Source organism: Vigna unguiculata, chromosome 11 (genome assembly GCF_037176805.1).
Source record: "Vigna unguiculata cultivar grain cowpea cultivar isolate G323 ecotype 2 chromosome 11, ASM3717680v1, whole genome shotgun sequence".
Taxonomy (NCBI): domain Eukaryota; kingdom Viridiplantae; phylum Streptophyta; class Magnoliopsida; order Fabales; family Fabaceae; genus Vigna; species Vigna unguiculata.
The window spans coordinates 25664710-25679700 of NC_140802.1; the positions used below are offsets into that span (position 1 = coordinate 25664710).

The window sequence follows — 14991 nt, forward strand, 5'->3', positions numbered from 1 at the left end:
TAATTTTTCCTTTCTTACTCATATTTTTCTTTGTGTAGATTTTTTTTGTGGTTCTGTACCTTTTGAAAACCTCTCGATTTCTCTGTTGAATCAGACTCAAACCTTACCATTTCAATCTGATATGTTGCCTATTGCATGTTTTATTGGTTTCTATTAACTGAGAAAGTTGCTTCACTTCTTAACAAATCCCACCATTTTAGGTTTGCTTAATTCGAACCCCAAAATTTGAGGTATATTTCATTTTTTTGTTAATTTTATATTTTATGTTACTTCATAAATCTGTTATGTTTTTGTAACTAATTTTTTTGTTTTTTTTTTGTTTATGTAGGTTGTTTTTGGGTTCATTCCTTCATTAACTCTAATAAGATAACTTCATCCTGACTTCCACTACGTATTCCAGTTGCTGATCAAATTTCTTTTTCTCCACTGCTGAGGAGAATATGTTTTAATCAAAGGAATTCCTTTAATATGTTGTATTGTTTAATTGTTTAATTCATTTTTTTTCATTAAACATGTCTTTCTTTGTTATTGATTTTGTTATGCCTGATGAAGAAGTTTGAGCTTCATCTTATTGTCCCTCAACTTTAAATGCAGAATCTGTTGCCATTTTATTTCATAACATAATTTGTTGTTGATTCTTTATGAATTATTTATGAATTTGTTTTATTGATTTATTTTTTTGTTTTATCGTTCATTCAAAGATATTCCATATTACAGTTTTTAAAATCTATTTTTGTCGCCTATTTCATGTTTTATTGGTTTCTATTAACTGAGAAACATGTCTTTCTTTGTTATTGATTTTGTGATGTCTGATGTTCTTTGTTTGATTCAAAGATCTTCCATACTATAGTGTTAAAAATATATTTTTGTGGCCTATTGCATTCCCTTACTTTTTTCATTAGTGGTATATTGAAATCAGATCTTTATTTCCTATTTTCGTTGATTTGTCAACCTTTTCCAACATTTAAAGTTACTTTTGTTTTTCTTTTTGTACTGCTTTCTGCCATATTTCCTTTTATTGCACAACATTGAGCCATGTGAAAAACAGCTTTTGTTCTTTTTTGTGATCTTCGTATTTTTGTCAGTCACTTCTCCCAATTTTTACTCCATTTGTTTAACCTAAACCACACTTTGCGTGTTGTTTCAGTAAATATCTTTTTTCGTATCAAAATCTGATTTTGCTTTTGCAGATTGTTTCTAAATTTGTGAAATGAAGACCAGAGCATGCGTATGCTGTTGTTTTGTATTTATGATCTTCCAATCTATTCTTTTGTACAAATACATTTCTGCAGACCTTTTTTCATTCCTTACTCTACTCTACTCTGATTTCCCTCATTTTCCTCATTCCTTCAACCATGTCTGTTATCCCAAAACACACTCACTCTTTAGAAGAACTAAACCCTGAGAAGGAGAGTTGGAATATCCTTGCAAGAGTTGTAAGGTTATGGTTTGTTGAAGATTACACAAAAGGAAAAACTCCATTTTCCATGGAAATTGTTCTTCAAGACCAAGAGGTATCTTCCTTGAACTATAAACGACTTTTATTTTTTGACTTTTCCTAAATTTTTTTTTACCCAAAAGTTTACATATGTGCTTCTCTTTTTTCATTTATGACTCTTTTTTTTCAGGGTGTACTAATCCATGCATCTGTTAGACGCACATTGATATACAAATTCCAGTCTGAAATCAAAGAGGACAAGGTTTACAGCATCCAATCTTTCAGTGTTTCATGTAATGGTGGTTCTTATAGAACCACAAAACATGCCTATAAGATCAACTTCCAATTTGGAACCAAGGTCAATATGGTGCAAAGTACCTTAGTTCCGAAAACTACAACTTCATACACCCCTTTTTCAACCATCATAGCTGATGGTTTTGACACAGATTACTTAGTTAGTAAGTATGTTTTGCTTATTTTTCTTCATTTTTTTGTATAACTTTTTGTTAATTTATTTTCTTTCTTTTTCCTCTTTTTGTAGATGTGATTGGGATGTTTACTGCTGTTGGAACAGAGAGGGAGCTAGAGAAAGCTGGTAAGAAAACCAAAATGAATGTCATCCTTATTGAAGCTGATGGGTAAGCAGATTTCATTTGTTTTTGTTCTTTATTGTTTTTTTTTTCTTCATGTATTTCATTTTCTTCTCTTTTGATGTTATTTTTAACATTCAATAGTTTGCAACTGGAGTGTACTTTATTTGGTCAATATGTTGATATGTTAAATGCATTTCTGGCCTCTGGAGAGGATCAACATGTTGTCATTGCTTTGCATTATTGCAAAGTGAAGACCTTCCAAGGTAACTAACATAAACCACATTATTACAGTTGTATTAATGAATAAAAATCTTTTTGACATTTTATCTTTTGTAGATAAAGTTTCTATTCAAAACTGTATGAACTGTACCAAGATTATCTTTAACTGTGATGGTGAAGATGCAACCAAGTTGAAAAAAATGTAAGTCTATATACATAACATACATCTTTGTTTATACATAGATATATGTATATCTTTGTAATATAAAATATTTTTTTAATGTAGGATGTGGGATAATACTGAATCTCCTTCTCAAGCTCTTACCCAACTTTCTGCTTCTTCTAAAGTTAGCTTAGAAGATGATTTCATTAAGCTGCATCCTAGGAGTTCAATTGAAGGTCTAAAAGATTTTAAGCAGGTTCAAATATTTGTCTCTATGTTCCACATAAATTTTTTTATTTAATGACTTTTTTTTTTCATAATTTTATATTCTAAATTTTACAGGAAAGTACTTTTGTAGTAAAAGCTACTATCAAACATGTGCTAGATCATGATGATTGGTGGTATACAGCATGTATCTGCAACAAAGCAGTTTATCCTGATTCCAAAATGTTTTTTTGTGAAAAGTGTAACAAGCATGTCATTAAGGTTACACCTAGGTAATATTTTCAATATTCACATAATGATTTTATTAATATAATATTAAGAAAACTTAATAATGTTCATAATGTCTTTATTGTTTTTTTTAGGTTTAAACTGAAACTTCGTGTAATTGATGCTACGGATTCTACAACTTTTGTTGTATTTGATCGTGATGCAAGTGCAATGTTGAAGAAATCATGCTCTGACATTCTTGAATTGCAAGACAAGGTTAAGTTTTTAATCTAATCATTTCTGCTTATATTGTTGACATTTAACTTAAATGTTTTATATTTGGTACTTCGTTTGCACTTATTCTACTCATTATTGCTTTTACATTAATTTACATCATTTATATTAATTGCTTTTTTAATAGAACACTGCTGCTGGAGACTTGCCTAAAGAGTTTGAAGTCCTAATTGATAAGACCTATCTCTTCAAAGTTGAGTGCAAGAATGATTATAATACCAAATTTGAACAATCATTCAGAGTTAAAAAAGTTTGCATGGATGAAAAAGTAATTGAAAGCTTTTCTGATGTTGAAATTAAGTCTTTGGTAAGTTTATTTTTCTATTTTTTTTCAGGTGTTAGCCTAATTTTTTCTTAAATTTTATCATTATTAATATTTTATACAATTTTTAGGATCTATACTCTGCAAATGAAGAAGAAACCAAATTAAATGAGCCAACAAATCAACTCTCACCTGATTCCATTGCAGAGGTAGTTGAAGATTACAATTTTACTTATTTTGTAAAGCTTGGTATATTCTAATCTTTTGTTTTTTTAGGATTTGTTGATCAAATTCACAGAAGAATCAAATGATCTTGAGACTCTAAGTGATCATTTGAACAATATAGTATCAAGCCATGTTCCTCCCGAAGAATCCTTGAAAAATAAAAATGTAATTGATGTTCAAATTCATGAGTTAACCCGCAAAGAATCATCTCATCTGGACAATCTTGATTTGGGTACTCAACCACCTGTTCCAGTACTTAAAAGACAAAGTCGATCTATGGTTCAAGAAAACAAGAAGATTCCAGTGAAGATGTTGAAGAAGAATATAAAGATTGAAAAGTGATAGACTTTATGTTTCTTATGTTATTTTTTGAAAAACATTTGCTGCTGTTATGTATTTGTACTCATGACCATTATTTCCTGTTTGTCTGTGGTTGTTATTTTGAAAACAATATTACTTCAACTATGTTTTAATTTAATTATGAATAGATTTGATGCTTATTTTTAATTCTGTACTCTATTTTTTCTTTAAAAATTTGCTAGCTGAATCAAAGTGTGTTGATATAATTTGACATTGTCAACACCATAATCATGCTAGCTACATTAAATTAATTAATTTTTGCATAGGTTTTTCCTTTTGTTTTGGTTTATAAAAAATCCTTTATTTTGAATATTTGCTTACCTTTTTTAAATAGATTTCTTTAAATTTATATACATTTTGTTGTATATGCTTATTTTTAAAATTTAGTATATATTGCTAGCCTAATGTCGAAGTTTTGATATTATTTTTAATATCAACTACATTATGATGCTAGCTACATCAAATTCACTAAGTTTTTATCTATGTATTTGTACTCATGAACATTATTTTCTGTTTGTCTTTGGTTGTTATTTTGAAAACAATATTACTTCAACTATGTTTTAATTTAATTATGAATACATTTCATGCTTATTTTTAATTCTATACTCTATTTTTTCTTTCAAAATTTGCTAGCTGAATCAAAGTGTGTTGATATAATTTGTCATTGTCAACACCATAATCATGCTAGCTACATTAAATTAATTAATTTTAGCATAGGTTTTTCCTTTTGTTTGTTTTTATAAAAAATCCTTTATTTTGAATATTTGTTTACCTTTTTTAAATAGATTTCTTTAAATTTATATACATTTTGTTGTATATGCTTATTTTTAAAATTTATTATATATTGCTAGCCTAATGTCGAAGTTTTGATATTATTTTTAATGTCAACTATATTATGATGCTAGCTACATCAAATTCACTAAGTTTTTATCTATGTATATTTTTGAACTACATTATTGTTTTCGTAACATAAAAAAATTATTTAATGTTTTTGGATTTATTAACAAATCAAAAAACATTTGTAACTTTTCATTTAAAGGATAAAAGTTGATTTTTATTTTTCTTAATCATTAAGTTTTGTTCTTTTATTAATCTTTTATTATATTATTTTTATGTGCTATTACTCTGCCAACTTCTTATTTGTTTTTATTTAATAATTTCTTTTTATTTATACTTTCTCAAAATTAATTTTAAAATTTTTTTAAGTAGCAGTGAATTTTGAAAAAGCCTTCTTTTATTCTTTTATTAATTACTTTTAATTAAAAGTCTTTTCATATCTATTTATTCACTTGAATATTATCTTTTATTTTTTTATTAATTAACTTTTTTTTTGAATTCTTTATTATATTAATTTTATCTGTTATTACTCTTTCAAATTCTTAATTTTTTTTAAAGTTATTTCTACTTTCTCAAAATTAAATTAAAAATATTATTAAATATGATTCAATTTTCAAAAACCTGTCTCTTTAATTACAAGTCTTTTCGTATTTTATGTTTTTATCAAGTCTTTTCGTATTTTCAAAAACCTTCAGTATCTATATAACCGTCTGTTTTCCTATTTACTATCAAGTTTTATGTTTTTACAAAATCACTGAAAAAGAAAGCTCACTCCTCTACACTTGCTTCCATGGCTTCCTCTTTGAGTGTCACTGCCAGAAAAACTTTAGGAAGGTTCACCACGTTTCATTTTGTTCATAATCAGGTACGTCTATTTCACAATATCTACTTCACAATCGTTCAAAAACATGTTTTTATGTCATCACTTTTTACACAATATTACTTATTATCGATTTTCTTTATAAAAATTCAAACTTTCTGCAATAATCCTTCAAAGGTCGTTTTTTTCTATTTGTTTCCCATGCTTCATGTATGTTAAACTTACTTCATTCTATTTTTTGTTATGAAAATGTCATCTTTCTTCAATAATCGTTGAAATCAGTTAAAACTACTGTTTTTTATGCATTTATCATCTATGTCCACCTTTTTTGTCTTTTATAACACAACTTATATTTTTACTTTGTTTGAACTCTGACTTACTATTGGTTTCTTCTAAAGATGTCATCTTTTTCCAGTAACCATTCAAATTGACAACTTTTCTGTTCTTTGTTTTTATCAGTTTTACATCACCCATGCATGTTTTTATTCCTGTATTTTAATAGTTATGCTTTCATCATCAGTTTCATATTTGTCTTATTCATCTTTTTGACCTTTCTATCTGTTTTTTGTCTCATTAGGAGTTTGGACATGTTGATCCAATATTTTTCGCTATTTTTGGTGACGAATTAGGACCCGTTTGGCACTTGGAAGATATTGAAGGGAATCAACATCAATTAAGCTTTAATATGGATTTGAATCATCCCGTTCTCACGGATGGTTGGTATAGCCTACGAGTTTTTTATAAAATGCAACATATCCATCAAATTGTATTTAGATATGTTGGCAATTCTACCTTCCACATCACTGTATTCCCTAACATGTCTACAATATCAACTGGTGCCAAATTTCTTTCAAACCTAATTCGGTTGCGAAAAAAACATCTCTTTAGAGTCAAATTGTCAAAATCTCAATGCAAAGGAAGCCATCTGGTGAACTTTTAATTTTATTATTTTGGTTATATATTTTGTTTTCTTTATATATTTGTATTTGTGTTCTTATTTTGTTCTTTTTTCAGGACCTCCAATCTGACTTTGCAGATTACGTTCGTAAACGTAGATTGAGGAGGTTGGAATTGCAGGCACGTAACAATACCTTCATTGTTCAATGTAAACTTCTGCTCCGTAATACACCAAAGAAGTCAAGTAAGATTGGGAAGGGATGGAAGGACTTCTGCACATTCAATCGTTTGGAAGAAGGAGATATTCTGGTGTTTCTAGCGGACAAAAAAATGAAAAAGAAGAAGATCAAAGTATACGTCCACAAAAAATGCAATTTCTAATATTGCACTTTTCTTTTAGTTTACTATTTATATTATGTATGTTTTTTTGAAGAACTTTGAAAGTAGTTTGGTTTAATTTTGTTTGTAATAGTTTTAGCATCCTTTTTTTGTTGCTTCTAATAATTAGAAGCCATATCTAAAAGTATTTAACCGAATTTAATTATCGTCACGTTTTATATTTTAATTATTTTCGTAATACATATTTTATTTAAGTAATGATTTTATAAAATAAATTTACATATCCGATACTATAAATAATTTGAAATGATTATGATAAGAATTCAAATATGTTAAAATATTTCATTGTTTTCCTTTTAATAAAGAAGCGAACTTCATATTGTACAATACTAATAATTGGGCATACTAACATAATATAATTTTCAAAAGATTTTATTAATTTCTTTACAATTTTTTTTTTAATATTTGTTGCAAAATTTATTCAAATTGTTTTTTATTAATATAGTAACTATGAAAACTTTAAAACCCATTTAATTTTGAACTCTCTTACAAGTATTTTAATTAAAATTTAATTTCTTCGAAATTTTTTTTCATTTCTAAACTTGAAAACAATAAAATTATTTTCTTTTGGCCTTTCTTTAGTAGTTGCATTTTACTTGAATGGTTGACTATTACAAAGCAGAGTACTTTTGTGCTTGGCAAAAAAGGACATATATCACAGATCCACATTCTGAAATGAGGCTTTGCATTGTCTGCAAATCATCAATTTGGACTTTGCAGATCAAATCTTTTTCAAAAGGTACGCTTTTCCAAATTTTGATTTATTTGTTCAGTTCTGATATTTCCATATCAATGACATGTTTGTTCTTTTTTGTCAAAACATTGTACTGACAGTACCTGAATCATCAGGAAGAATGTTGGTTGAATACTAAAAATGTGCCTACATATACTAATAGGTTTTTTCTTCCTCTCTGCTTTACTTTCTTCACAGTGCAATGAATTGTTTTTGTTATTAGTTTTCTATTTGTAATTTTAAATCTTCCTCCAACATGTAATGAATTTGTAAAACACCATAATACCACAATACAATGCATAACTTCTGCACACTTTGAACATTATCACAACAAAATGGATTCAACAAATGGAAGAAGAAAAAGGAAGAACATTATCCCACAAAATTTATCCAATACCTTGATGAAGTTCACAGGTTCAATATTTTTATGTTTCTCACATTGCATTTTTAAGTTTCTTCATTTTTTGGAGCTCATTTCATTTCACTATACATTTCATCCAACAAATTTATTACTGCATTCATTGTTATCAAACTATTTTTCATTTCATTCACAAATCTGAATCCATTGATTGCACTAACACAAATCTTTATTAATGCATTCGTTTGACATGTCAACTTCTATACTTTCTCATTGGACTTTTTAACTATTCTACCAGTATCCAAAGAAAATGTTACGCCAGATTCAAGTGAAGAGATAGACGTGCAGAATAAAAGAATTCAATCCACTATTAGAAAGCCACTTTCCGAGTTGACATATTGTGGTAAGTTTGTTTTTTAATTTATTTTTAATGCATATTATACAATTAACACCCATAATTAATTGGTTTCATCTTTAAATTCATTTCATAATCCTTTTTTTAACTGCATTTTTCAGAACTTGAACAAAATAATGGGAAAGCTGCAAGAAGAAGAAGGAAACTTATTATAAATCACAAGTTGGAATATAAAAGTAATTTCTTTCATATCTAATTCTTTATATATCTATTATTATGAAATCTTCAATTGAATTTCTTTCATAGTAAATTTTTCTATTACTACCTCTCTTATCAGAATCTCATGGTTCTACATCAATTGGATCTACCAATGCTCCAATTTTGCAAAACAGCAACAGTAACAACAAAGGTACAAATGAAAAATATATTAATTTTTTTAATGCTTTTCTCTTAATATATTAGTGCTTTAATATATACCACTAATATATTTTACTATCTAAAATTATATTTGAATGATAAATTAAATTAATAACAGAATTACAAAATCACCTATATAAATAATATTTAGTTCATTAATTTATGGATGTACTTGCAGGTATTGTTCAATTTGATTGTCCTATTGGAAGAAGCAAAATCAATGTCTTTAATACAGAACTGTTACCTAAAGAAATTGTGGGTACCAGCTCCAGTCATGCTTCACTAAATTCTTCTGGTTTTTCTGAAGTTGTCAATCCTTTTTATGTTCAACAACACCAAAGTCCTGGTAATTTATAATATAAACAAAATTCATTTCATTACTTTAATTTCTGTAATTGTTAAAAATTCAGCTTCCTAATATTAATTTCAATTTTTGTTAAAGGTTTACAATTCTGTCAGCCTTCTCGGGAGCAGGCTATTAGATCTATTTCGAAGATATTGGATTTTGACAATAATTCTGAAGAAGATGAAAATGATGGTAATCAATAATAAATACTTTGTGTTTTTTTATTTAAATTGTTTTTTAAATAATAAATACATTCTTCTTCTTTCAGATAACATAATTGGACATTTCAAATCTGATTTGTATTCAAAAGCTGAAATTCAAGGTGAAACAATACTTTTTAGTGTTCTGATATTTAAGTATAAATGTTATTTAATTACTGACATATATGTTTTTTATGTAATTAGGAAATGTTGATGTTGGGGAGTGTTCACTTGAGTGTCCCTATTGTCAAGCTCAACTGTGGTACGAAGAAAGATCTGATAAATGCAAAAGATTAAAACAAGTTGATTTCTCTCTTTGTTGTCAAAAGGGAAAAGTACAACTTCCATTGTTGAAGAAACCTCCACAATTGCTTCAAAAGTTGTTAAAAGGAGAAGACAGTACAAGCCAGAATTTCTTACATTACATAAGAAGTTACAACAACATGTTCTCATTTACATCCATTGGTGCTAAGATCCATTCCTCAATCAACGATGGATCAGGTCCTCCTCAATTTATTCTTAGTGGTCAAAATTACCATCGCATTGGAAGTTTATTGCCCGAAAAAGGATCAAATCCCAAATTTGCGCAACTATATATTTATGACACAGAAAATGAAACAAGCAACAGAGTTAGTCACTTTGGGTATGTTTAAATAGTTTCTTTATGTTTTAGCCATCATTGGCATATAATTGACTAATATTTACTTTTTCAGGTCTGATAGTCAGCAATCCATATTTGATAAATCATTGATCGAAGAATTGAAGAAAATGATTGACAAACACAATGTACTTGCTCAAACATTCAGAAGAGTAAGAGATTTTATACATGATGATGAACAATCAGATTTTGGATTGAGGTTATTTAGACATCGCTTTAAGGATCCTAGAGTATATAATACACCAGTAGCAGATGAAGTGGCAGCATTGATTGTTGGTGATTTGAGCACCTTAGATGTAGGAAGGGACATCATTGTCAAGAAAGTTTCTGGTCAATTAACAAGACTACATGAAACACACACATGTTTCATTCCTCTTCAATATCCTTTGATTTTCCCATACGGAGAGGATGGTTATCAAGAGGATATTCCAATTAGAGATTGTCAAAAATATGGACAAAGTAGAAAAAGAATTCGCATTTCTTTACGAGAATTCATTGCTTTCAGAATACAAGAGAGAAAGGTGGAATTTGGTAATGTTGTAAATTCACGTAGATTGTTTCAACAGTTTTTAGTGGATACATACACCATGATTGAATCCCAAAGGTTGTCTTTTATACGAAATAATCAAAAACTCATTCGTTCACATATTCTGAATGGGTTACAAGAAGCTGTTAACAAAGGTGAAACTGATCCTTCTTCCATTGGTAAGCGTATTGTTCTTCCAGCTTCATTTACAGGTGGTATGAGATACATGTTCAATAATTGCCAAGATGCTATGGCAATTTGTAAGAGGTATGGCTATCCAGATTTGTTTATAACAATCACATGTAATGTAAATTGGCCTGAAATTGTTGATTTTGTCAAATCAAGAGGATTAACTGCTTCAGATAGGCCAGACATAGTTTGCAGAGTTTTTAAAATGAAATTAGACCAAATGATGACAGATTTCAAGAAGAATCATTTCTTTGGCAAAGTCAATGCAGGTATACAATTTTAATTTTCTTAATTTATTTTTCTTTTCTGCCTATTGTTTTCTCTAATAATTATTTTACAAATTTAGGTATGTATACTGTTGAATTTCAGAAGAGAGGTCTGCCACATGCTCATATATTACTATGGTTGAGTGACTCTAACAAGTTAGAAAATGCAAAGCATATAGATCAAGTTATCTCTGCTGAACTTCCTCATCCAGATCTCTATCCTAAACTTTCAAAAGCTGTTCAAACATATATGATACATGGTCCTTGCGGAGCTGCTAGATTCAACTCGCCATGTATGAAAGAAGGTCGGTGTTCTAAATTTTTTCCTAAAAAATTTAGACATTCAACTACAATTGATGAAGATGGATATCCTGTATATAGACGTAGAGATGATGGTTTATTTGTGTTGAAAAATGGACATAAATTAGGTAATGCAAATGTGGTGCCATATAGTCCTCTTTTGTTAATGCGTTATCAAGCTCATGTTAACACAGAATATTGCAACAAATCCAACTCAATCAAGTATTTGTTCAAATATGTAAACAAAGGTCCTGATAGAGCAACAATTAAAATTACAGACAAGGAAAATGAATGTACAAAGATGCGTATTGTCGATGAGATAAAAAGATACTATGATTGTAGATATTTATCTGCATGTGAAGCAGTTTGGCGAATTTTTGGTTTTGATATCCATCATCGGTGGCCAGCTGTTCAACGGTTAACTTTTCACTTACAAGATCAACAACCAGTTTTGTTTAAAGATGATGATCGAATTGATGATGTATTGCATAGGAATGAGAATATGAACACCATGTTCTTAGCTTGGTTTGAAGCTAACAAAAAATTTGAGGAAGGTAGAAACTTGACCTATGCTGAATTTCCAACAAAGTTTGTTTGGATGCCTCAACAAAAACAATGGAAACCAAGAAAGCAAGGTTATAGTATTGGTCGACTAACATATGTTCCTCCAGGATCAGGTGAATGCTACTACATGAGAATCTTACTAACAAAACAAAAAGGTTGTATTGATCATGATAGTATAAAGACAATTAATGGTAAAACATTCTCCACTTACCAAGAGGCTTGCCAAGAATTAGGATTATTGGCAGATGACAAAGAATTCATTGATGGCATTAAAGAGGCTAGCCATCTTGCATCTGGAAATCAACTTAGAAGGTTATTTGTTGCTTTGTTAATGATGAATACAATGTCTAAGCCAAATGTTGTTTGGGATGCAACTTGGACTTTACTTGTAGATGGCATCCTATATCAAAAAAGAAAAGACTTGAACATACCAGGTACTAAATTCAATTATTGTACACTGTTTTTTCCATAATTAGGTATTAATTACATATTCTATTTTGTAGATTTTCAAATTGAAGAGCATGATTTACACAATCTTTGCTTATTAGAAGTACAAGAACTTCTAAATTCAAATGGGCGAGCTTTATCAGATTATAGTTGCCTTCCTCAACCTGATCTTTCAAATTCATTCAAATTTCAGAACAGGTTCATTGTTGATGAAATGAATTATGATAAAGAACAAATGGAGAAGCTACATCAATCTCTATTGCAGTCTGTCACTAATGAGCAACTACATGTTTATAACAAAATTATGACAGCAGTGAACTCAGAGGTAGGGAATTTCTTTTTCTTATATGGTTATGGTGGTACTGGAAAAACATATCTCTGGAAACTTTTGTCAGTTGCTATTAGAGCAAAGGGAATGATTGCCCTTAATGTAGCTTCAAGTGGCATTGCATCTTTATTGCTTCCTGGAGGTAAAACTGCTCATTCTACTTTTTGCATACCATTAGCCATCAATGATGAATCAACATGTAACATCAATCAAGGAAGTCTTCGTGCTAAACTATTGATGGAAGCAAAACTTATAATATGGGATGAAGCTCCTATGATGAATAAGCTATGCTTTCAAGCTTTTGATAGAACATTGAGAGACATTATGAGAGCTAGGAATGAACATAATGCTGACAAACCATTTGGTGGAAAGGTGGTGGTCTTGGGCGGTGATTTTAGACAAATCTTGCCAGTAGTTAGAAAGGGATCAAGGTATGATATTGTCAACTCATCAATTAACTATTCTGATTTGTGGCAATATTGTACAGTTCTTAAGCTATCACAAAACATGAGGTTAAAGACTGCTACTTCAAATGAAAGTGCAAAAGATATAAAAGAATTTGCTAATTGGATTCTTAAAATTGGAGATGGAAATATGAATTTGAATGAAAGTGGTGAAGCCAACCTTTCAATACCAGCAGATCTTCTAATTCAGGAAAGTGAAACACCTTTACTTTCTTTAGTCAAATTTGTTTATGGTGGTCTAATTGAAAATATCATGACTCCTGGATTCTTTGATGATGGTGCAATACTTTGCCCTACAATTGATAGTGTTGAACAAGTAAATGACTTCATTTTATCATTGATTCCTGGTGAAGAAAAAGTTTATTTAAGTTCAGACACTCCTTGCCAATCTGATGATGATCAAGAAATTCAAGGTGAGTGGTTTACTCAAGAGTTTCTAAATGATATTAAATGTTCAGGAATTCCAAATCATAGGATTAAATTGAAAGTTGGCGTACCAATTATGCTTTTAAGAAACATTGATCAAGCAAATGGTTTGTGCAATGGTACAAGGTTGTAAGTTAATGATTTGGGAAAGAATGTTATCTCTGCTACAGTAATAACTGGCAAAAACGTTGGTGACAAAATATTCATACCAAGAATGAACTTGACACCTTCTGATTCCAGCATTCCGTTCAAATTTCAAAGGAGGCAATTTCCAATATCCTTATGCTTTGCGATGACAATAAACAAAAGCCAAGGTCAAACTCTTTCTAAAGTTGGACTTTATCTTCCTCGCCCAGTTTTTACTCATGGACAATTGTACGTAGCAGTTTCTAGAGTCACATCAAAGAAAGGACTAAAAATCTTAATTCTGGATGAAGATGGAAAAGTAACCACTACAACTACAAATGTGGTTTACAAAGAAATCTTTGAAAATCTTTGATAAAGGTATACAAATTACTTTTATATAATTCTTAAAATTTTTCAATTATTTTACATTTAACTGTATTTAATTTTTACCTTGCAGATTACAATTGGTGCAGATTACTTTATATTTGGGGTCCATATACAATTTTTGGTGAACATTACAATTCATGCAGATTAGAACTGTATAATTTATAGTGATTTATAAATGTTTTCACACTTTCATTGTTTATAATTTTTTTTCCAGGACCTACTTCTTTGCATTCCAGTAATGCTTCTTATATATTAATACACTATTGTTTCTTCTATTAGTTATATATATATGTTGGTTTTCAATTGTTATTTGTTACTTTAAATATCTACATACATGTGCTTGGGTGTTACTGAATCCGAATTGACATAAAGAATCTGAATTATATATTTTTGCTGTTAAAGAATCTGAATTATATATTTTTGCTGTTACTTTACCTGTAACTTCTATACTTTATTTTATCTGTTACTTTACTGACAGTGAACAATAACAATTTTAAATTTGTTGACACTGTTTGCACGTGACAATGTTCTCTATTTTATCTATGTTTGCACTTCACAACTTTCACTTTACCATTTCATACACATCCTTCACTCAACACTACATTTCAACCTCCATTTCTCTGCAATTACAAGATTGGAAATGGACCAAACCCAACATCAGAGAAGAATACTTTGGAAGTTCAACACCATCTACATATTCTCTAAGGTTTGTCTTCAATTTTAAAAATTTAGATCTATTACCCTGCATTCAGATGTTCTGTTGTATGTGGTTCGCAGTATTCTCTATTCATAACGTATGTACTGCACCTCTCACTTAGGTTTCTTTATTATTTGAATGTCCAGAATTTTTTCAATTTTTATCAACGTCTGTTATAAATAAATATATTTTTTGTTGATATATAAGTCTGTTGACAACTTATATATGTTTTGTTTTTCATTCGGTTATTGCAGAAAAAATATTC

General features: G+C 29.3%; 1 protein-coding gene and 1 pseudogene across 1 annotated transcript; both read left to right on the plus strand.

Annotated features, from left to right (window-relative positions):
* The first annotated feature begins 1355 nt into the window (after nt 1-1355).
* On the plus strand, nt 1356-4133 carry LOC114163729 (uncharacterized). Its single transcript, XM_085669281.1, has 11 exons — nt 1356-1514; nt 1629-1896; nt 1980-2076; nt 2173-2294; nt 2368-2452; nt 2537-2669; nt 2756-2910; nt 3001-3121; nt 3267-3446; nt 3533-3610; nt 3678-4133. The coding sequence occupies exons 1-11, from the start codon at nt 1356-1358 to the stop codon at nt 3966-3968; spliced, it is 1689 nt and encodes a 562-aa protein (XP_085525407.1). The 3' UTR covers nt 3969-4133.
* A 2327-nt stretch (nt 4134-6460) lies between these two features.
* On the plus strand, nt 6461-14015 carry LOC146881650 (uncharacterized; annotated as a pseudogene).
* Nucleotides 14016-14991: the final 976 nt, after the last annotated feature.